General features: G+C 47.7%; 1 protein-coding gene across 2 annotated transcripts; it reads right to left on the bottom strand.

The window, feature by feature from the left end:
- Positions 1–157: 157 nt before the first annotated feature.
- Positions 158–23,895, bottom strand: b3gntl1 (UDP-GlcNAc:betaGal beta-1,3-N-acetylglucosaminyltransferase-like 1). 2 transcript variants are annotated; one of them, XM_072711797.1, is made up of 13 exons: positions 23,787–23,895; positions 19,605–19,717; positions 18,899–19,015; positions 17,877–17,976; positions 17,454–17,518; positions 15,998–16,063; positions 14,049–14,144; positions 12,316–12,411; positions 11,270–11,394; positions 10,323–10,458; positions 9,866–9,934; positions 2,460–2,534; positions 158–1,250 (listed from the first exon to the last, which is right to left on the bottom strand). In XM_072711797.1, the coding sequence occupies exons 2-13, from the start codon at positions 19,653–19,655 to the stop codon at positions 1,170–1,172; spliced, it is 1,077 nt and encodes a 358-aa protein (XP_072567898.1). In that variant the 5' UTR covers positions 19,656–19,717; positions 23,787–23,895; the 3' UTR covers positions 158–1,169. The 2 variants fall into 2 exon arrangements, with proteins under 2 accessions (XP_072567898.1, XP_072567899.1); XM_072711798.1 differs by lacking the exons at positions 18,899–19,015; positions 19,605–19,717; positions 23,787–23,895 and having other exon boundaries at positions 15,998–16,124; positions 17,877–17,946.

Here is a 23,895-nt window from a genome sequence, read left to right as displayed (position 1 = left end):
ACAGAGCAGTGAGAAGTGGGATCTTCGTAGCACAGCCTGTCAGCCATGGTTTCCTGAAACTTTACTCAAGATTTTCTTGAACCCATATCACATCACAATATCTGAACCCATATGAAGCTGCACTTGAATACCCTATATATAAACACAGATATGTGGCTTACAGTGTGACATGTTTATTTAGTCATTGATAGTTTCATATAAACTGCTGTTTGGTTCCAGGTTTTAAAAGCAACTTGCCCGCAGGACTGAGACAGAGAGGCCTTTTAAAGATGCACTCCTTCGATCTGCAGACCAATGAAAAGACAGAACTGCCCTACTGCTAAAGACCTCTGATTGGCTGCTGTTGGCTGTCCATCAAGCCCAATCCCACACAGCCAATCATGAAGACTACTGAGCCCATTGTCAGTGGCTGGAGTTCCTAACAAGTTCACTTTCAGCTGAAGCAGTGGCAGTTTAGTCCTCCTTTCAGCTGAAGCGATGGCAGTTCACTCCTCCTTTCAGCTGAAGCAGTAGCAGTTTAGTCCTCCTTTCAGCTGAAGCGATGGCACTTCACTCCTCCTTTCAGCTGAAGCAGTGGCAGTTTAGTCCTCCTTTCAGCTGAAGCGATGGCACTTCACTCCTCCTTTCAGCTGAAGCAGTAGCAGTTTAGTCCTCCTTTCAGCTTAAGCGGTGGCAGTTCACTCCTCCTTTCAGCTGAAGCAGTGGCAGTTTAGTCCTCCTGTCAGCTGAAGCGGTGGCAGTTCACTCCTCCTTTCAGCTAAAGCAGTAGCAGTTTAGTCCTCCTTTCAGCTTAAGCGGTGGCAGTTCACTCCTCCTTTCAGCTGAAGCAGTGGCAGTTTAGTCCTCCTTTCAGCTGAAGCGATGGCACTTCACTCCTCCTTTCAGCTGAAGCAGTAGCAGTTTAGTCCTCCTTTCAGCTTAAGCGGTGGCAGTTCACTCCTCCTTTCAGCTGAAGCAGTGGCAGTTTAGTCCTCCTTTCAGCTAAAGCAGTAGCAGTTTAGTCCTCCTTTCAGCTTAAGCGGTGGCAGTTCACTCCTCCTTTCAGCTGAAGCAGTAGCAGTTTAGTCCTCCTTTCAGCTGAAGCGGTGGCAGTTTAGTCCTCCTTTCAGCTGAAGCGGTGGCAGTTTAGTCCTCCTGTCAGCTGAAGCGGTGGCAGTTCACTTCTCCTTTCAGCTGAAGTGGTAGTAGTCCACTCCTTCTTTCAAACGGAGAGAGAGCAAGTTTGCCTCTAGCTCTCCTCCTGTCATGTCCTGTGGAATGGGAGAACAGAATGAGGAAAAAGAGGAGGTGAGGGATTAGTAAAGAAAGAAAAGAAAGGAAAATTCATGGTTACTCCAGGAGGAGAAGGGGAGAGGGAGAGGCTGTGCGGGGTCCAGGAGAGGAGTGGGAAAGGGAAAGACTGTGCAGGGGCCAGGAAGAGAGTGGGAGTAGGAGAGGCTGTGCAGGGGCCAGGAAGAGAGTGGGAGTAGGAGAGGCTGTGCAGGTGGCAGGAGGAGAGTGGGAGTAGGAGAGGCTGTGCAGGGGCCAGGAAGAGAGTGGGAGTAGGAGAGGCTGTGCAGGTGGCAGGAGGAGAGTGGGAGTAGGAGAGGCTGTGCAGGTGGCAAGGAAGAGAATGGGAGTAGGAGAGGCTGTGCAGGGGCCAGGAAGAGAGTGGGAGTAGGAGAGGCTGTGCAGGTGGCAAGGAAGAGAATGGGAGTAGGAGAGGCTGTGCAGGGGCCAGGAAGAGAGTGGGAGTAGGAGAGGCTGTGCAGGGGCCAGGAAGAGAGTGGGAGTAGAAGAGGCTGTGCAGGTGGCAGGAGGAGAGTGGGAGTAGGAGAGGCTGTGCAGGTGGCAAGGAAGAGAATGGGAGTAGGAGAGGCTGTGCAGGGGCCAGGAAGAGAGTGGGAGTAGGAGAGGCTGTGCAGGTGGCAAGGAAGAGAATGGGAGTAGGAGAGGCTGTGCAGGGGCCAGGAAGAGAGTGGGAGTAGGAGAGGCTGTGCAGGTGGCAGGAGGAGAGTGGGAGTAGGAGAGGCTGTGCAGGTGGCAAGGAGGAGAGTGGGAGTAGGAGAGGCTGTGCAGGTGGCAGGAGGAGAGTGGGAGTAGGAGAGGCTGTGCGGGGCCCAGGAGAGGAGTGGGAGTAGGAGAAGCTGTGCAGGTGGCAGGAGGAGAGTAGGAGAGGGAAAGGCACCACAATGCATGGTGTAGATCTGAGCATTAATGACTGCTCGCAGCACATGGTGGCTGTGTGCAGGTGACGATGTCATTACCCCATGCTTTCCCCATCCTGTATGAGGCACATATTACATACAACTTGTATTTCTAGTGACCTCAAAGTATGTACGTTCATGTCACCATGTCAATATTCTGGACCATAAGGTGAGAACCTAAAGTAAAGGAGGAGGTGCTGGATCCATGCATCGCTGTTTATCAACCAAGGCTGCGGGAGCAAAGAACAGGCTCCGAGCTGGGAACTTACTTACCAGCTTCACACACACAATGTACGGGGAGTTGGTGGCTCTGAAGTGCAGGATGGGTATGCGGGGCTTCGGTGTCTCCTAGGAGGCAAAAAAACATGAGAGTGCTCTCGTCTCATGAGGGGCATAAAATCATCACTGACCATGGCCACAATCACACAAGAATGCTCTTACCTCACAGGTAGCATAAGATCATCACTGACCACGACCACAATCACACAAGAGCGCTCTCACCTCATGAGGGGCATAAGATCATCACTGACCATGGCCACAATCACACAAGAATGCTCTTACCTCACAGGTAGCATAAGATCATCACTGACCATGGCCACAATCACACAAGAGAGCTCTCACCTCAGGAGGGGCATAAGATCATCACCGACCATGGCCACAATCACACAAGAATGCTCTTACCTCACAGGTAGCATAAGATCATCACTGACCACGACCACAATCACACAAGAGCGCTCTCACCTCATGAGGGGCATAAGATCATCACTGACCATGGCCACAATCACACGAGAATGCTCTTACCTCACAGGTAGCATAAGATCATCACTGACCATAGCCACAATCACACAACAGTGCTCTCGTCTCATGAGGGGCATAAGATCATCACTGACCACGACCACAATCACACAAGAGCGCTCTCACCTCATGAGGGGCATAAGATCATCACTGACCCTGGCCACAATCACACAAGAATGCTCTTACCTCACAGGTAGCATAAGATCATTACTGACCATGGCCACAATCACACAAGAGCGCTCTCACCTCATGAGGGGCATAAGATCATCACTGACCATGGCCACAATCACACGAGAATGCTCTTATCTCACAGGTAGCATAAGATCATCACTGACCATGGCCACAATCACACAAGAGCGCTCTGACCTCATGAGGGGCATAAGATCATCACTGACCATGACCACAATCACACGAGAATGCTCTTACCTCACAGGTAGCATAAGATCATCACTGACCATGGCCACAATCACACAAGAGCGCTCTCACCTCATGAGGGGCATAAGATCATCACTGACCATGGCCACAATCACACAAGAGAGCTCTCACCTCAGGAGGGGCATAAGATCATCACTGACCATGGCCACAATCACACAATAGTGCTCTCACCTCAGGAGGGGCATAAGATCATCACTGACCATGGCCACAATCACACAAGAGAGCTCTCACCTCAGGAGGGGCATAAGATCATCACTGACCATGGCCACAATCACACAATAGTGCTCTCACCTCAGGAGGGGCATAAGATCATCACTGACCATGACCACAATCACACAAGAGAGCTCTCACCTCATGAGGGGCATAAGATCATCACTGACCATGGCCACAATCACACAAGAGAGCTCTCACCTCAGGAGGGGCATAAGATCATCACTGACCATGGCCACAAACATACAAGAGAGCTCTCACCTCAGGAGGGGCATAAGATCATCACTGACCATGGCCACAAACATACAAGAGAGCTCTCACCTCAGGAGGGGCATAAGATCATCACTGACCATGGCCACAATCACACAATAGTGCTCTCACCTCAGGAGGGGCATAAGATCATCACTGACCATGGCCACAATCACACAATAGTGCTCTCACCTCATGAGAAGCATAAGATCATCACTGACCATGACCACAATCACACAATAGTGCTCTCACCTCATGAGAAGCATAAGATCATCACTGACCATGGCCACAATCACACAAGAGAGCTCTCACCTCAGGAGGGGCATAAGATCATCACTGACCATGGCCACAATCACACAATAGTGCTCTCACCTCATGAGAAGCATAAGATCATCACTGACCATGACCACAATCACACAATAGTGCTCTCACCTCATGAGAAGCATAAGATCATCACTGACCATGGCCACAATCACACAAGAGAGCTCTCACCTCAGGAGGGGCATAAGATCATCACTGACCATGGCCACAATCACACAATAGTGCTCTCACCTCATGAGAAGCATAAGATCATCACTGACCATGACCACAATCACACAATAGTGCTCTCACCTCATGAGAAGCATAAGATCATCACTGACCATGGCCACAATCACACAAGAGAGCTCTCACCTCAGGAGGGGCATAAGATCATCACTGACCATGGCCACAATCACACAAGAGCGCTCTCACCTCATGAGGGGCATAAGATCATCACTGACCATGGCCACAATCACACAAGAGAGCTCTCACCTCAGGAGGGGTATAAGATCATCACTGACCATGGCCACAATCACACAAGAGAGCTCTCACCTCAGGAGGGGCATAAGATCATCACTGACCATGGCCACAATCACACAAGAGAGCTCTCACCTCATGAGGGGCATAAGATCATCACTGACCATGGCCACAATCACACAAGAGAGCTCTCACCTCAGGAGGGGCATAAGATCATCACTGACCATGGCCACAATCACACAAGAGAGCTCTCACCTCATGAGGGGCATAAGATCATCACTGACCATGGCCACAATCACACAATAGTGCTCTCACCTCATGAGAAGCATAAGATCATCACTGACTATGGCCACAATCACACAAGAGTGTTCTCACCTCATGGATGGCATAATATGATCACTGAAAGCAGTCACAAGCTCATGAGAGCGTTTGTCACCTCACAGGCTGTATAAGATCATCACTGCCACTGTCACTGTTCTCATCTTGTGGACAGCATAAGACCATCACCAACCATGTTCTCAACCATGAGAGCATTCTCACCTCATGAGCAGCATAAGATCTTCACTTACTGTGATTACAAACACACAAGAGTGTTCTCATCTCGCAGGCTGCATAAGATGATCGCCTGCAGTCATAAATACACATTTTTTTCATTATAGCAGAAACCGGAGGAAAGGCAGACTACTCTATGGTCTACCAAAACCTTCTCATAGCTGTTGACCTACAAAATATGCTCTAACGGTATTCTGCTCTCTTCTGTGAGGCTCTCTGAATTTCAGTGATGAAAGCCTCTCCTGTCCCATCTCACACCTCTCTTGTTGTGCTTTGCACCTCTCCCATCCCATTTCACACCTCCCCCATCCAACTCAACATCTCTCCTCTCTCGTCTCACATCTCCTCTGTCTCATCTCACACCTGTACTATCTGCGACAACTTAGGAAGTTCGGAGTCTCTCCAGTAATTCTCAGGACTTTCTATTCAGGCGCTAACACAGAACATCTCATCCTGGTATGGGAATAGCTGTATTCAGGACCGAAAAGCTCTTCAGAGTGTGATCCGTGCGGCAGGACGCTGCTGCAGGTCTATCCTACCTTCCCTGCAGGTCATTTACATTAAGAGATGTTGGTCCAGAGCAGTCCGGACATTGAAGGACTCGTCCCATCCCAGTAACGGACTATTTCAACTTCTGCAATCAGGCAGAAGGTTCTGCACTATCAGGGCAAAAACAGAGAGACTCAAGAGGAGCTTCTATCCTCAGGCCATTCGAGTCCTAAATCAGAACATGCCCCCACTCCCCTCATAGCATTCCTTAACGGACTGAAACAGGACTTTATAATCACTCTGTTTTTATATTGCGGTGCTATTATGGCACAATGCACTTTAATACTATTGCACTACCCTTACATTTATACATTTATACTTATTTAATTGCACTCATTTCTTTACTTATTTTTTTTACTTATTGTTATAATGTTTGCGGCTCAGGTTTCATTTCACTGTGTGTTGTACTTGTATGACTACGCATGTGAAAAATAAAGATCTTGAAATACTTGAATACTTCCCCATCCAGCTCTGTACCTCTCCCATTCTGTCTCATACCACCCCATCCCATCTGACACCTCGCCTGTCCTCTCACATCTCCCCATCCCATCTGACACCTCTCCTGTCCCATCTCACATCTCCTCATCCCATCTGACACCTCGCCTGTCCCATCTCACATCTCCCCATCCCATCTGACACCTCGCCTGTCCCATCTCATATCTTCCCATCCCATCTGACACCTCTCCTGTCCCATCTCACATCTCCTCATCCCATCTGACACCTCGCCTGTCCCATCTCACATCTCCCCATCCCATCTGACACCTCGCCTGTCCCATCTCATATCTTCCCATCCCATCTGACACCTCTCCTGTCCCATCTCACATCTCCCCATCCCATCTGACACCTCTCCTGTCCCATCTCACATCTCCTCATCCCATCTGACACCTCGCCTGTCCCATCTCACATCTCCCCATCCCATCTGACACCTCTCCTGTCCCATCTCACATCTCCCCATCCCATCTGACACCTCTCCTGTCCCATCTCTTATCTCCCCATCCCATCTGACACCTCTCCTGTCCCATCTCACATCTCCCCATCCCATCTGACACCTCTCCTGTCCCATCTCACATCTCCTCATCCCATCTGACACCTCGCCTGTCCCATCTCACATCTCCCCATCCCATCTGACACCTCTCCTGTCCCATCTCACATCTCCCCATCCCATCTGACACCTCTCCTGTCCCATCTCTTATCTCCCCATCCCATCTGACACCTCTCCTGTCCCATCTCACATCTCCCCATCCCATCTGACACCTCTCCTGTCCCATCTCACATCTCCTCATCCCATCTGACACCTCGCCTGTCCCATCTCACATCTCCCCATCCCATCTGACACCTCTCATGTCCCATCTCACATCTCCTCATCCCATCTGACACCTCGCCTGTCCCATCTCACATCTCCCCATCCCATCTGACACCTCTCCTGTCCCATCTCACATCTCCCCATCCCATCTGACACCTCTCCTGTCCCATCTCTTATCTCCCCATCCCATCTGACACCTCTCCTGTCCCATCTCACATCTCCCCATCCCATCTGACACCTCTCCTGTCCCATCTCACATCTCCCCATCCCATCTGACACCTCTCCTGTCCCATCTCTTATCTCCCCATCCCATCTGACACCTCTCCTGTCCCATCTCACATCTCCCCATCCCATCTGACACCTCTCCTGTCCCATCTCACATCTCCCCATCCCACCTGACACCTCTCCTGTCCCATCTCACATCTCCTCATCCCATCTGACACCTCGCCTGTCCCATCTCACATCTCCCCATCCCATCTGACACCTCTCCTGTCCCATCGCACATCTCCCCATCCCATCTGACACCTCTCCTGTCCCATCTCACATCTCCCCATCCCATCTGACACCTCGCCTGTCCCATCTCATATCTTCCCATCCCATCTGACACCTCTCCTGTCCCATCTCACATCTCCCCATCCCATCTGACACCTCTCCTGTCCCATCTCACATCTCCCCATCCCATCTGACACCTCCCTGACCCTGGTTCACTCTGCATCTCTCCCATCTCACACTTCCTGTTCTAAGCATCAGGCAGGGACTCAACAGCGCCCTCGTCAGCAGAGTGGAGCCAGCTAGAGCTGGGCGATAAATCGATTTTATCAATTAATTCGAATTTACAGTTCAGGACGATGTGTTTTTATGAAAATCACAAAAAATTACTTATTTTACACGCAAGCGCCAAAAGCGGAACTAATGTGATGCACCGTTCTTCACGGGTACATTATCGTGGCGCACCCAAACACTGTAGCGGATTCACAAACAACATGGCAATGGTTCGGTTTTGCGCCCTGGGACACAGACCAAACAAGTCTTCGTTGCAAAGTCTGTTTAAAAACTGTTGCAATCAAAGGAAGCAGCACAACAAGATTATTCCAGCACCTAAAGCACAGGCACACAGCGGAGTGGGAGAAGTGCAGCTCCCAGCGAAATGAAAATACCCGCAGCACCAGCACAACATCCAGAGTTAAGCAAGCAACCGTCCCTGACATGTTTTCGGACTGTGTGCCTTATAAGAACATAAGAACATAAGAACTATACAAACGAGAGGAGGCCATTCGGCCCATCGAGCTCGCTTGGGGAGAACTTAACTAATAGCTCAGAGTTGTTAAAATCTTATCTAGCTCTGATTTAAAGGAACCCAAGGATTCAGCTTGCACTACGTTATCAGGAAGACTATTCTATACTCTGACTACACGCTGTGTAAAGAAGTGCTTCCTTAAATCCAGTTTGAAATGTTCTCCCGCTAATTTCCACCTATGGCCACGAGTTCTTGTATTTGAACTAATGCTGAAGTAACTATTCGGTTGAACAGCATCCAAACCTGTTAGAATCTTATAGACCTGGATCATGTCCCCCCTCAGTCTCCTTTGCTTGAGGCTGAACAGATTTAGCTCAAATAACCTTTCCTCGTATGACATTCCTCTAAGACCAGGAATCATTCTTGTGGCCCTACGCTGCACCTTTTCTAAGGCTGCTATGTCCTTTTTAAGATCTGGTGACCAAACCTGTACACAATATTCTAGGTGAGGTCTCACCAAGAATCTCCCTTGACTTAAACTCCACACACCTGGAGATATACCCCAACATCCTATTGGCCTTTTTTATTGCTTCCCCGCACTAGCGAGAATGAGACATGGAAGCATCAGCATACACACCAAGGTCTTTCTCATAATCAGCTATCTTTATTTCAGTAGGTCCCATAAAATACCTGTACTTTATATTTCTGCTCCCTACATGGAGTACCTTACATTTGTCTATGTTAAATTTCATCTGCCAGGTGTCAGCCCAGTCACTAATTAAATTAAGATCCCGCTGTAGCTGCTGAGCCGCTAGTTCAGTATCTGCTACACCACCCACCTTGGTGTCATCTGCAAATTTCACCAGTTTACTGTATATATTGGTGTCTATATCATTTATGTAAATTAGGAACAAAAGTGGTCCTAAAATTGAACCCTGCGGTACCCCACTATGAACGCAGGCCCACTGTGACATTGAGCCACTTATAACTACTCGCTGCTTCCTATCCGTTAACCAGTTATCAATCCAGGTCGCTACAGTTCCTAAAATACCTGTTCCATGTCCCATAATACCAGTTATGATAAGAATGGGGCAGGATGGAAGGCGATAACAAACGCTGTCGCCATGTATATTGCAAAAGACATGGTGCCCATACATACTGTGGAAAAGCCGGGACTCATTAACATGCTAAAAGTTTTTACAAGTTTCTAAAAGTGTTTACAACGGCGTGGTCAGCCATCTCAATAACAAGCATCTTTTTTGGCTTGTCAGATTGCACTTTAACTATAAAATAAAAAAAGTTCAAACTTGTTTTGAACCATTTATTTGTCATCTGTAGTTTGATTGTGAGTAGGGGAGGGGAAAATCGATTAAAATCGGAAATCGGATTTATTGTGAAAAAAAACGGAAATTTTATTTTTAGGCCATATGACCCAGCTCTAGAGCCAACAGCAGGTAAATCCCCCTGGGGTAAATCTTTTTATGAATAAAGGGCAGAGAGAGAAGGTTTGTCAGCCTGGAGGCCCAATGAGCATGCAGTTCCAGTGAGGGCATGACACAACCAAGGACCTACCTCAGACTCCTCGTAAGTGTAAAAGCCTTTTCTTATCTTCTTGTGGTCAACATCACAAAAGGCCCGTACCTGAGAACACAGCAGCAGAAAGTGACAGGTCGACTAAAGGACTCGTTTGAGATTGGAAAGAGGGTCGTCCTTGACTCTCACAGATTCTGCAGCTGCTCTGGGCTTATGGCTGGATCCCTCTCAATGCACTCCTCCATGCATTCACCATGCAGACACATCAACCCCCCACCAAAAACATGGTCATCCATTGGTCGGTCTTATCTTTGCCTCTTTAAAATCAAAACGAGACAGTATAACACAGAGGAAGGTAACACTGCTTCGCCTGCTTCTCTGCATAAAAGGCTATATGTTTACAGCACATTTTCATCATTCCAGTCATATTCTATTCAATTTCTGTAGCCAGGGACCATAAACAAAGGGAGGATAACTAGCAGATGTGAAAGCAGACCTTCTTCTGATTGGTTGGGCTCAGGCTGCGGTACAGCCGTCGACCTTGTTTCCCAGCATTCCAGATGGTGAAGGCGTCCCATTGGCTTAGAACTCGCTCCTGCAGGAACATCACGCGATGCTTCCAGATAGTCTCTCTGAGAGAGACAACAGGAAAAACAGGAAAAAGGGGCCAGTGGCAGAACCCATGCTTATAGGAAGGACAGCATGCATCCTGACAGGCACGCGTGTGGTGGGGGGCCTCACATGGCAGCTGTTTGGGGAATGTGGGCCCCCTCCCAGCCAGCTCTGCAGCTCTCAGTCATGGGGGGACATCAGGGGCATTATTTAACAAAGCAGAGGGCAGCACACAAGCCTGCGAGGAATGTACACACATGCAAAGGCAGACCACCCCTTAGAGGATGGCAGAGCACATAGGCAGCACAAACCACCATTTAGAGGGCAGGCAGAGCACATGGGCAGTGCAGACCACCCCTCAGAAGGCACGCAGAGCATGCATGGTGTGCAGACCACCCATCAGAGTGCAAACAGAGCACACGTGGTGTGCAGACTGCCTCTCACAGGGCACACAGAATACTCCTCCCCACTCCACTATTTCTTGGCCATTAAGTATTCGCTGTTGGATCTCTACACCAAACAGTCAACATCCTGTTTTGTTATGCAAATGATCATGTGACAGCAGGCTAGTCTTCCATGCTTCTGGATGATCCAAACCCCAATGGAATGAAAACAGCCCCCTCCCCACACAACAGTACCATGGAATCTGCGCCTTTCATTGGAAAAAGCCAAAATGGAGCTTATCACACCATTCCCATTCCCTCCTACCACTCACAAAAACCCCTACAGACTTGCCACTTTATGCCCCCCCCCCACTGGCTGCTCTCCACAGGCAGACCCTGAGATTGAGGGAGGGCTGCCCAGGCCAGGAGACAGCAGAGGCCCACTTACTCTACCACAGACTGGCTGGCCGCTTGCTCGTGGTAGCTATACACCAGCAGGCAGCGGTCCACACGGCACACTCCGCCGCCCTGACGAAGACTCTGGTAGAAGAAGAGCAGGTCCTCTGGAACACCCTATACCAACAGTGGAAAGAGGAGCTTGCTGGTTTCCAGAAGTGCAACAACAGACATACACATGCATGCTGAGCAGGGCTGCTGAGGTTAGGGTAGGTTAGGTCGTCTTTCACTCTACGCCCCTATTATTCAAATCACGGTCCTCGAGGTCTGAGCACTGCTGGTTTTCCAGCCTTCCTTTACCTGTGAGCCAGGTGTGTAGCCTCTGACCAATCAGAATCAGTCATTATTAAACTAACTACCTGTGAGAACTGAAAACAAGGCCTGGATTTGGAATCAAGGGCCAGATTTGAAGAACCCTGCTCTACGCCAACCTCCCAGCAGAAACCACACAGGGCCAGAGGAAAACTTTAACACCTGCTTGTTTTGTATATCAAGTCTTTGCTTGGGCCGGCTTAAGCGAACATGGGGAGTGTATTTTCAGGACATGGGGGCTGGGGGTCTGGGTGTGACCAGGAAGCCTTAGAGCCTTAGAGCTGGAACAAACAGCCGCCATCAAAGGTGAGGAAGATGACCGTAACAAATGCCCCAAAGCACAGAAGCAGTCTCTCCCATACAGCACGTCTTGAACCAGTATTCTAGCAGGCCTCCACACTCTCAGCCTCCTACCTCTATCTCCCCTTCACCTCCCAGCCTTCCACCCCTCTCAGAAACATGCTGAGCACTGATTTCCTGTGAGATGGCTGCAAATTATCACAGATGGAAATGAAGGATGAGTGAACATCACTAAAATTAAGTGCCTGCAAACGTTAACGTGCATGACTTAGGGCCTAACTTTACCCCTAAACCCTATCATCTGCCCTAACCATAAACCCTAGTATTAACCATAGCCCTAAACGTAACCATAACCCTAAACCTAAACCTTATGGCCCAGCGGAATCACATTCAGGCCGATCTTGATGTTAGCAGGACAGACTTCACCTTTCCCCCCTCGTTGAACGGGCCCACTCTAAGGAACCATTCCCGGGTACAGAACCAAGTAGGCATGATGACTGTGGGCCCATGGGAGGTGTACATCTGGAGAAAAGAGCAGAGACACACATGAAACTACATTCAGCTGAGCCAAACAGTACATGAGTAAGGCCATCTATACTACACTGGAGTGTATGCACGGCCAACAAAGCAGACAGGCCTCAACTAACAGTATAGCAGTAAAGCAACCTATACTACACTGGAGTGTATGCACGGCCAACAAAGCAGACAGGCCTTAACAGTATAGCAGTAAGGCAATCTATACTACACTGGAGTGTATCCATGGCCAGCAAAGCAGACAGGCCTCAACTAACAGTATAGCAGTAAAGCAACCTATACTACACTGGAGTGTATGCACGGCCAACAAAGCAGACAGGCCTTAACAGTATAGCAGTAAGGCCATCTATACTACACTGGAGTGTATGCACAGCCAACAAAGCAGACAGGCCTCAACTAACAGTATAGCAGTAAGGCAATCTATACTACACTGGAGTGTATGCACGGCCAGCAAAGCAGACAGGCCTCAACTAACAGAATAGTAGTAAGGCTGTCTAAGCTACACCAGGGTTTATGCACGTCCAGCAGAGCAGACAGGCCACAGCCCTTGGCTGAATAACAGTATAGCAGTAAGGCCATCTATACTACATGCACAGCCAGCAGAGCAGACAGGCCACAGCCCTTGGCTGAATAACAGTATAGCAGTAAGGCCATCTATACTACACAAGTCATTTTTTGTGTTATTTGTTAGATATTGAGGGGATCAATTGAGATTAAAAAGAGACACAGTCTTTTATTGAAATTTTATTCATACAACCTGCAACATGTTTATAATTCTATTAAATAAATCGATAAAAAACGATGCAATGCTCTAATAAGCCCTGGCAAATTTCACCACTGGGCCTGACGAGATTAGATTAGAGAAAAGAATAATGGTTATCAATCGTTTTCTAATGCAGCGAAGGAGCAGGGAAGCGTGGGGAGAGGCAGGGTGGGGCAGAGTCAAGCAGAGCGAGGCAGGGTGGAGCAGGGAAGCATGGGGAGAGGCAGGGTGGAGCAGAGTCAAGCAGAGTGAGGCAGGGTGGAGCAGGGAAGCATGGGGAGAGGCAGGGTGGGGCAGAGTCAAGCAGAGTGAGGCAGGGTGGAGTAGGGAAGCGTGGGGAGAGGCAGGGTGGAGCAGAGTCAAGCAGAGTGACGCAGGGTGGAGCAGGGAAGCGTGGGGAGAGGCAGGGTGGGGCAGAGTCAAGCAGGGTGAGGCAGGGTGGAGCTGGTGAGGGAGAGTGAAGCAGGTTGAAAATGGTGAGGCAAGGTAGAGCATGGAGAGGCAGGGTGGGGCTAGGTGGAGCAGGGAAAGCCAGTTAGAGGCAAGGTAGAGCAGGGAGAGTCAAGGTGGGGGCAGGGTAGAGCACGGAGACACAAAGTGGGGCCGAGTGCAACAGAAAGAGGCAGGGTGGGTCAGAGTCAAGCAGAGTAAGGCAGAGTGGAGCTGGTGAGGGAGAGTGAAACAGGGTGAAGATGGTGAGGCAAGGTAGAGCATGGAGAGGCAGGGTGGGGGCAGGGAGAGTCAAGGTGGGGGCAGGGTAGAGCACGGAGACACAAAGTGGGGCCGAGTGCAGCAGAAAGAGGCAGAGTGAGACTGTACGATGCTGAACAAGCAGACGGAAGTGAGGAGACGTGCAGCCGACCTGGGTGAGGAGCTGCTCTGGGCTCAGGGAGTTTATCCAGCGTGTATAACGCTCAGTAGATCCCTCCGGCTCCCGACGAATCTGGCAGCCAATGATCTGCAAGGGGCAGGAGAGACCATTCTCATAATCATCATCATTATTGTCACCAAACAGCTTAGTCATTCCAAGAGCCAGCAACACTGCTATGTGATGTCACCAGTGGAAGCTTTCTCCTTTGTCATCATCATCATTAAACAACTTGGGGAGATAGACAGTGGAGGCGGTGTGTGCCTGAGCGGATGAGGACTGGAGAGTTGCTCCATGTGTATATATCCCCATTACTCCCCCGAGCTGCTCCGTGTGTATATATCCCCATTACTCCCCAGAGCTGCTCCGTGTGTATATATCCCCATTACTCCCCCGAGCTGCTCCGTGTGTATATATCCCCATTACTCCCCAGAGCTGCTCCGTGTGTATATATCCCCATTACTCCCCCGAGCTGCTCCGTGTGTATATATCCCCATTACTCCCCAGAGCTGCACCGTGTGTATATATCCTCATTACTCCCCAGAGCTAATCCGTGTGTATATATCCCCATTACTCCCCAAAGCTGCTCCGTGTGTATATATCCCCATTACTCCCCTGAGCTGCTCTATCGGCATATATCCCCGTTACTCCCCAAACCTGCTGCGTGTGTACACAGGATCACCACGACAGACAGAGGGTGAGAGAGACAGGCTCACTATGAAGGACAATGACACATGAAGAAATCAGATGGGGAATCAGTTGAGGGTTTGCTGAAAATTCAGGGGTAGGAAGTAGAGACCTGCACTCCCGCGGGACCCAATACTCCGAGTGCGGCGCGGGACAAGATTTGATGGGTGAATGCGGGTGTGGGCGATAAGGTCCTCATGTATGTGCGGGTTGCGGGAGAATAGAATTAATCGCGGGACTCCCGCAAAATGGAATTATTTTAAAATTAATTTATTAAAAACAAATACTCTATTATTTATCTACTGCAACAAGAACGACTAAATTAAAATAACAACAATTTACAGGCGAATCGTCTACAGAAACTACAATTGCCGCGCTCTGAGTGCCGGGGGACTTAACTGGACACCCCAAGAAGGAATCAGCCTGGTGCTTGGACGGGATGGCATGTTCTGAAAAGCTCCTTGTTCGTGTCCATGTTCATCATTCCATTTAATTAAACTCAAATAAAACGAAACATATTTGTTTATTTTCCGTTTCTTTTTTATATATACTCAAAAGGGAAGCAAGTAAAACAAATAACAGATTAGCGGGAAGAAGCGGTAAAAATAAAACTACTTATATGTTTACCTGCGGGATTTTGCGGGCGGGAACCGGGACAAAACTTGAATACTGCGGGCGGGAGCGGGAGAAAATAATATATATTTTTTGCGGGAGCGGGACAGAATCTTGCGGGAGCGGGCAGGAGCGGGACTGAAAAATCCGTCCCGCGCAGGTCTCTAGTAGGAAGTTTGGTACAGGAACTCCAGGACACTGAGGCCATTAGGCTTGCAGCAGCTGTCTGGCTCCCCATGAGACTAGCACTGCTCCGTGTGGCTGGCTCACCCCTTCCCCTCCGAGTGCATCTCCCTCTCTCCCTTTGCTACTTCGTGCGTCTGGCCCCGCCCCATCACCTCCTTATGCAGCTAGATCTGCCCCTTCGCGTCCTTATGCAGCTAGATCTGCCCCTTCACCTCCCCCACCCATTAGCCTCCCTGTGCTTCTGGTCCCACCCCTTTGTTTCCCTGTGCAGCTGGTTCCACCCTTTTGCCACCCCAAGCGGGTCCGTGGAGGGGTCCATACCCCTCCCTTTCTTGGTGGCATGTAAGGTGGCACCATTCCGGGCAAAGGTAGCCACTGTGATGTAGAAACAGGACTCCCCCACCCCACTTACCCCGACCTCAAACCTCCAGAAGGAAACCCAGAGGTCCGACACTTACGCTGCTGGGGTTTCGAACGGCTGCTTCACACTGCAGGCGCACCCGCTCTGGCATCATGACGTCATCCTGAGAAGAGAGCCATACAGACGGGCATCCTCAGGAAGTGAGAGCAGGCGGATCCCAGGAGCTCCAGCTGGCTCTACAGCTCCTGTTTAATGTGGATTGCTGAAGGACCAAGCCAACACCCCCAGTGGAGACAGCCATGCCCAAACCCTTCCCCTACCGCAATAAGAGAAACAGCCAGACCCACTAATAATCTAATGTACAGAGCAGCTTATTCAGGACCCCCCCCAACTCTGTACCCGACAGCCCCCCCCGATCCTGATATAACCCCTGTATATGATAACTAGGGCTCTGCCTCTCCTCTGATTCAGAGGCTTGTCCCAGGTCTCCCAGGCCATTTCCCCGCTTCATCAATCAGAGGGGCTTCTGGTACGTGCTGTTATAAAACCCAGCGCCACCGCTCTCCATGGGGCCTGTAGCAAGCAATCATGTAATAACTGCTAATAATGTAATTACTTAGTACATTATGCAAAAAAGTTATGCTTTTGATTGTGATATTTCATAACATTATTGGTAAGTTATTACATTACAAATGAAAAATTATTAGCTAACTGCCAGTCATTACACTACTGGGAGTTATTACACTACTGGCAGTTATTACACTATTGGCAGTTATTACACTACTGGCAGTTATTATACTACTGGCAGTTATTACACTATTGGCAGTTATTACACTACTGGCAGTTATTATACTACAGGGAGTTATTACACTACTGGCAGTTATTACACTATTGGCAGTTATTACACTACTGGCAGTTATTATACTACTGGCAGTTATTACATTACTGGCAGTTATTACACTACTGGCAGTTATTACACTACTGGCAGTTATTACATTACTGGGAGTTATTACACTACTGGGAGTTATTACATTACTGGGAGTTATTACACTACTGGCAGTTATTACATTACTGGGAGTTATTACACTACTGGGAGTTATTACACTATTGGCAGTTATTACACTACTGGCAGTTATTACATTACTGGGAGTTATTACACTACTGGCAGTTATTACACTACTGGGAGTTATTACACTACTGGCAGTTATTACACTACTGGCAGTTATTACATTACTGGGAGTTATTACACTACTGGCAGTTATTACACTACTGGCAGTTATTACATTACTGAGAGTTATTACACTACTGGCAGTTATTACACTACTGGCAGTTATTACATTACTGGCAGTTATTACACTACTGGGAGTTATTACACTACTGGCAGTTATTACATTACTGGGAGTTATTACACTACTGGCAGTTATTACACTACTGAGAGTTATTACACTACTGGCAGTTATTACACTACTGGCAGTTATTACACTACTGGCAGTTATTACACTACTGGCGGCTTAAGGCCCAAGTGGGGAACCCAAGGCATGGGCCTCACTTACCACGTCCTGGAAGCACAGGTACCGGCCCCTGCTCTGGGCCACAGCCTGGTTCTTGGCATATCCCACTAGGTAAGAGCAGAAAGAAAAAAGGTCAGGAACCTTTGATGATCAGGAACACCCTCACATTCAGGACGTGACATTAGTAATGCAGGACTCAACAGCACACTCGAGTGCTGAAAAGGTGTATGGCAGCTACATTGCAGAATGACGTGCATGAGCTGCTGGCTGTTTGGAGGATTCACAGCCTTTCCTGTTCCCCCAGGCATGAGTACTGTTCCACCCATCGTTTGATAAAGCTCTGCATCCCATTTAAGTTGTGCCATACATCTCTTAACAGTTCCAAGCCCCTAAACCGCACATCATGTGACACCTGGGCAATCACATCCACGTGTTTCCCCTTCTCAGGCGACGGGAAGCACCGACCTCCCCTGGGCTCAGTCGATTTGTGTCCCGAGACAAGCGTGGGGATCCCTTGTTGCTCCAGCCGTGCAGCCCAGCAGGAGACGATGTCCAGCGAGTCGTCCTGGGGGCGGCAAACACAGACACACTGTGCAGTGAGCATACAAAGAGTAATGAATTTATACACAACACCCAAACACACACCCACGCGGGGCAGCAAGCACACGCAGAACCCTAAATCTACATACAACACCCAAACACATATCCATGCAGGGCAGGAAGCACACACAGAACCCTAAATCTACATATAACACCCAAACACACACCCACGCGGGGCAGCAAGCACACGCAGAACCCTAAATCTACATACAACACCCAAACACATATCCATGCAGGGCAGGAAGCACACACAGAACCCTAAATCTACATATAACACCCAAACACACACCCACGCGGGGCAGCAAGCACACGCAGAACCCTAAATCTACATACAACACCCAAACACATATCCATGCAGGGCAGGAAGCACACACAGAACCCTAAATCTACATATAACACCCAAACACACACCCACGCGGGGCAGCAAGCACACGCAGAACCCTAAATCTACATACAACACCCAAACACATATCCATGCAGGGCAGGAAGCACACACAGAACCCTAAATCTACATATAACACCCAAACACACACCCACGCGGGGCAGCAAGCACACGCAGAACCCTAAATCTACATACAACACCCAAATACATATCCATGCAGGGCAGGAAGCACATGCAGAACCCTAAATCTACATACAACACCCAAACACACACCCATGCGGGGCAGCAAGCACATGGAGAATGCAAACAGCTAAATCAGTTTTCTAGCCATGACGCATAAACTGGCGACCTTAAGATTGGCGCGGCACCTTAATCATACACCACGACCATTATATTTATTCATTCAGCAGATATACAAGCAAGTCACATGATCAATTGATTATTGAGACTAAAGTGCTTCAGATAGTAAGCGATTGACAGCTTGCTGCCCGGTACAGGCGAGTACCTTGCTGGCGTCATCAAAGACGCACAGCTCCATGGTTCCCTGGAAGTCCTGGTCCAGCACGGCCTGCAGGCAGGCAGGCAGCCAGCGGGCACCATTGTACATGGGCAGGATGATGGACTGAAGAAGAGGAGACGCAGAACACAAAGGGCTGTCATGAAGGCGGAACAGGGGGACACACTGAACCCCCTCACATGCCTGCAGTTCACTGCCTCTATTCATGGGGCAGTGGCCAATGCCGCTTTGCCCCAAGTCACCCCACACGTTGCTCTGCATGAGCCCCATATCACTCTAAACCAGACACAGCTTGCAGGCTATACCACACAAATGGCCAGCCTAGGTGGAGATCATCATGCACATTTCTGCACGTCCCCTCCGCGGGGCGCCCTCTACAGGACACCAGACGCTGCCACGCCTGCTCCTGATGCCCGGCCAAAACACACTGCTGGGCTGCTGCTGCATTTAATGCAGACTATAACAACCTAGCTATCTATTTATGACCATGTACAACCTCTCTAAAGTGATATTTCTATTTTCACAGGTTTTCACTGTTCATTACTGTTCACTTAGTTCATTAATTTATGTCAAACTTACCAACAAACTGAAAGACATCAATTAAGATGTTGCCAAAGGAAACAGAGACGACGCCACCTTGATCATTTTCATTTCAAGAGCCCTGAAATACACAGCAGAGGTACAAAGCACATACCACATCAATGGGGCCGCCGGCATCCGCAGCTCTGCAAGCCGTCTGGGACATGAGGTGCGAGAGGCCTGGCAGGGATGGAGGCCGATCCAGGACACAGTGCACACAGCCACCCCCTGTGATCACATAAGAACATAAGATGTTTACAAACGAGAGGAGGCCATTCGGCCCATCAAGTTTGTTTGGGGAGAACTTAACTAATAGCTCAGAGTTGTTAAAGTCTCATCTAGCTCTGATTTAAAGGAACCCAGAGTTTTAGCTTGCGCTACAACAGGAAGACTATTCCATACTCTAACTACACGCTTTGTAAAGAAGTGCTTTCTCAAATCCAGTGTAAAATGTTCTCTCGTAAATTTCCACCTATGGCCACAAGTTCTAGTATTTAAACTAATATTGAAGTAGCAATTTGTCTGAACAGTATCCAGACCTGTTAGAATCTTATATACCTGGATCATGTCCCCCCTTAGTCTCCTTTGCTCGAGGCTAAACAGATTCAGCTCAGCTAACCTCTCCTCATAGGACATTCCTCTAAGACCAGGAATCATTCTTGTAGCCCTACATTGAACCCTTTCCAAGGCAGCAATGTCCTTTTTAAGGTAAGGTGACCAAACCTGCACACAATACTCTAGGTGGGGTCTTACCAAGGAATTGTATAAACTTAGTATCACCTCCCTTGACTTAAACGCCACACAGATGTAACCCAACATTCTATTGACCATTTTAATTGCTCCCCTACACTGGCGAGAGTGGGACATGGAAGCATCATCATACACTCCAAGGTCTTTCTCATAATCAGCTACCTTAATTTCAGGGGAACCTATATATCTGTACTTTATATTTCTGCTCCCTGCATGGTTTACCTTACATTTATCTACCTTAAATTTAATCTGCCAGGTATCAGCCCATCGCTAATTAAATCAAGATCCTGCTGTAGCCTCTGTGCCACTAGTTCAGTATCTGCTAGACCACCCACCCTGATGTGACATTGTGCCTCTAATATCTACCCGCTGCTTCCTGTCTGTTAACCAGTTTTTAATCCAAGCTGCTACGGTTCCTGAAATCCCTGTTGCTTTGATCTTAAGCAGGAGCCGTTTGTGGGGGACAACATCAAAGGCCTTCTGGAAATCAAAGTAGATCACATCGTAGGCCTTTCTGTGATCAATTTCTCTTGTAGCTTCCTCAAAGAACTAAAGTAGATTAGTTAAACAGGATCTCTCTCTCCTAAATCCATGTTGGCGATCCCCCAGAATGTTATCTGAATCCAGGTAATCTACCATTTTCGGTTGGACTACAGTTTACATTACTTTTCCAGTTTTTCAAGTTAAACTAACTGGCCTATAGTCTGATGGGTCATTTCTATCCCTTTTTTTGAATATGGGCGTTATATTAGCATGCTTACAATGAGAGGTACCACACCAGCAGATAAGGATTTCTGGAATAGTAAAGTTGGCAAATAATATCCCTCATCCCTTTTAAAACTATAGGGAAGATGCCATCAGGGCCCTGCGATTAATTTATTTTGAGCTTAGCTAGGCTTTGTAGCACATTAGCTTCAGCTATACATATACACTCACCTAAAGGATTATTAGGAACACCTGTTCAATTTCTCATTAATGCAATTATCTAATCAACCAATCACATGGCAGTTGCTTCAATGCATTTAGGGGTGTGGTCCTGGTCAAGACAATCTCCTGAACTCCAAACTGAATGTCAGAATGGGAAAGAAAGGTGATTTAAGCAATTTTGAGCGTGGCATGGTTGTTGGTGCCAGACGGGCCGGTCTGAGTATTTCACAATCTGCTCAGTTACTGGGATTTTCATGCACAACCATTTCTAGGGTTTACAAAGAATGGTGTGCAAAGGGAAAAACATCCAGTATGCGGCAGTCCTGTGGGCGAAAATGCCTTGTTGATGCTAGAGGTCAGAGGAGAATGGGCCGACTGATTCAAGCTGATAGAAGAGCAACTTTGACTGAAATAACCACTCGTTACAACCGAGGTATGCAGCAAAGCATTTGTGAAGCCACAACACGCACAACCTTGAGGCGGATGGGCTACAACAGCAGAAGACCCCACCGGGTACCACTCATCTCCACTACAAATAGGAAAAAGAGGCTACAATTTGCACGAGCTCACCAAAATTGGACAGTTGAAGACTGGAAAAATGTTGCCTGGTCTGATGAGTCTCGATTTCTGTTGAGACATTCAAATGGTAGAGTCAGAATTTGGCGTAAACAGAATGAGAACATGGATCCATCATGCCTTGTTACCACTGTGCAGGCTGGTGGTGGTGTAATGGTGTGGGGGATGTTTTCTTGGCACACTTTAGGCCCCTTAGTGCCAATTGGGCATCGTTTAAATGCCACGGCCTACCTGAGCATTGTTTCTGACCATGTCCATCCCTTTATGACCACCATGTACCCATCCTCTGATGGCTACTTCCAGCAGGATAATGCACCATGTCACAAAGCTCGAATCATTTCAAATTGGTTTCTTGAACATGACAATGAGTTCACTGTACTACAATGGACCCCACAGTCACTAGATCTCAACCCAATAGAGCATCTTTGGGATGTGGTGGAACGGGAGCTTCGTGCCCTGGATGTGCATCCCACAAATCTCCATCAACTGCAAGATGCTATCCTATCAATATGGGCCAACATTTCTAAAGAATGCTTTCAGCACCTTATTGAATCAATGTCACGTAGAATTAAGGCAGTTCTGAAGGCGAAAGGGGGTCAAACACCGTATTAGTATGGTGTTCCTAATAATCCTTTAGGTGAGTGTATATTAGTCATAGCCAATGCTGGATTAATAATAAAAGTAAGTATGTTACTTGTGTCCTCTAGAGTAAATATCCATGGAAAACAATCATTAAGCACATTAACTATATCAATTTTATTTTCAATTATAAGACTGTCCTGCAGATGAGTGATTTCAGCTTTTAGAGCTCATTTGGAGTTAAAATATTGGAAGAAACTTTTAATGTCATCCTTAGCCTCCAATGCAATCTTCCTTTCTACATTCTTCTTAATGAGTTTAATATTATTTTTTAACTCTTAAATCTTAACCTGTAGACTTAGATACTCCTGCTTTATTCCGACATCATTAGTTATTTTCCATTTGTGGAACACAGCCCTTTTCCTCCTGACTACAGTCTTAATTTCCTTAGTGAACCACCTTGGCTGCAGTTTCCTAGATTTAGTTTTGCTGGAAACAGGCATGAATGTGCTTTTAAAAAACTCCCTTGCCTCTTCAACAGTTTTGCTATTTAACTCAATCCAATTTACAGTTTCTAGTTTCAATCTCATACCATTAAAGTTTATATTTTAACCATGTTATGATTACTACTGTCCAGTGGTTCTAAAACCTCTAATTTTCCAATTCTATCCTGGTTACAGTAAGAAATCAATATCAAGAACAGCTTCTCCCCTGGTACAGGTTTTAACTGAGTAAAAAAAGCAATCCTGTACCAATACCACCATCTCAAGTTCAATTACAGTAGAACCAGAGACTGTGTCCCATTGTATCCCAGGTAAATTAAAATCACCCATAACTACCACATAATTTTTATTACTCATAATCCAGATATCGCCATATTACATTCTGCTTTCCTCTGCAGCTACATTAGATGCTCTATAACAAACACCGACAATTAGGCCATTTGAATCTTTAGCATCTGGTTTTACCCATATAGCTTCTTTACTTTCATTTTTATCAGTAAGCTCCCTTGCCTGTAAGTTCTCGTCCTACCACACCACCTCCCTCTCTGCCTATCCGGTCTCTACGGAACAACATGAAACCATCCATATTATATTCTTCTCCATCATTATCACTCAGCCATGTTTCTGTTATTCATATAATGAATATTATTCATTTAATGGCTGGTACCTAATGACTGCTTATAACTTTGTTCAATATTGAAAGTAAGCTTAACTCGTGTTTTAATTACCACTTTGAAAACAGTGTCTTTAATGGAATATTGTTATTTTTTAAACTGTGCTTTTAGATAGGTCCTAAGCCTCCTTCGAATCTGGATATTCTTGACAGCACATTTCAAAATGGGGAAGAAAGACTGCAATTCAGATCGAGGAACGCGCGTGTGTTAAAAGGGTCGTGATATGAATCTTACAGTTCGCCAGGCATGTTACCACGTAGACTGTAATATTACCCCGGGTAACGTTACCTGAATGTCAGTCGTTAAAACAGCCACTTTCACATCTCCCGCTTCCATGAGCTACATTTAGCCATGGCTGCCATGTGCGACTGTCGCTTGTCATTAGAACGGAATGCGG

The sequence above is a fragment of the Paramormyrops kingsleyae genome, chromosome 5 (genome assembly GCF_048594095.1).
Source record: "Paramormyrops kingsleyae isolate MSU_618 chromosome 5, PKINGS_0.4, whole genome shotgun sequence".
Taxonomy (NCBI): Eukaryota; Metazoa; Chordata; class Actinopteri; order Osteoglossiformes; family Mormyridae; genus Paramormyrops; species Paramormyrops kingsleyae.
The sequence above is the reverse complement of the archived record's forward strand: the minus strand, read 5'-3'. Positions and strand labels throughout refer to the sequence as shown.

Excerpts from the sequence above, each read along its gene's own strand:
- b3gntl1 (XM_072711797.1), bottom strand. The coding sequence starts at position 19,655 with ATGTCCCAGACGGCTTGCAGAGCTGCGGATGCCGGCGGCCCCATTGAT. Across the intron at positions 19,016-19,604 it reads CCGGCGGCCCCATTGATGTG|TCCATCATCCTGCCCATGTA; the intron begins GTATGTGCTTTG and ends CCTCTTCTTCAG. Across the intron at positions 2,535-9,865 it reads ACACTTACGAGGAGTCTGAG|GAGACACCGAAGCCCCGCAT; the intron begins GTAGGTCCTTGG and ends TTTGCCTCCTAG.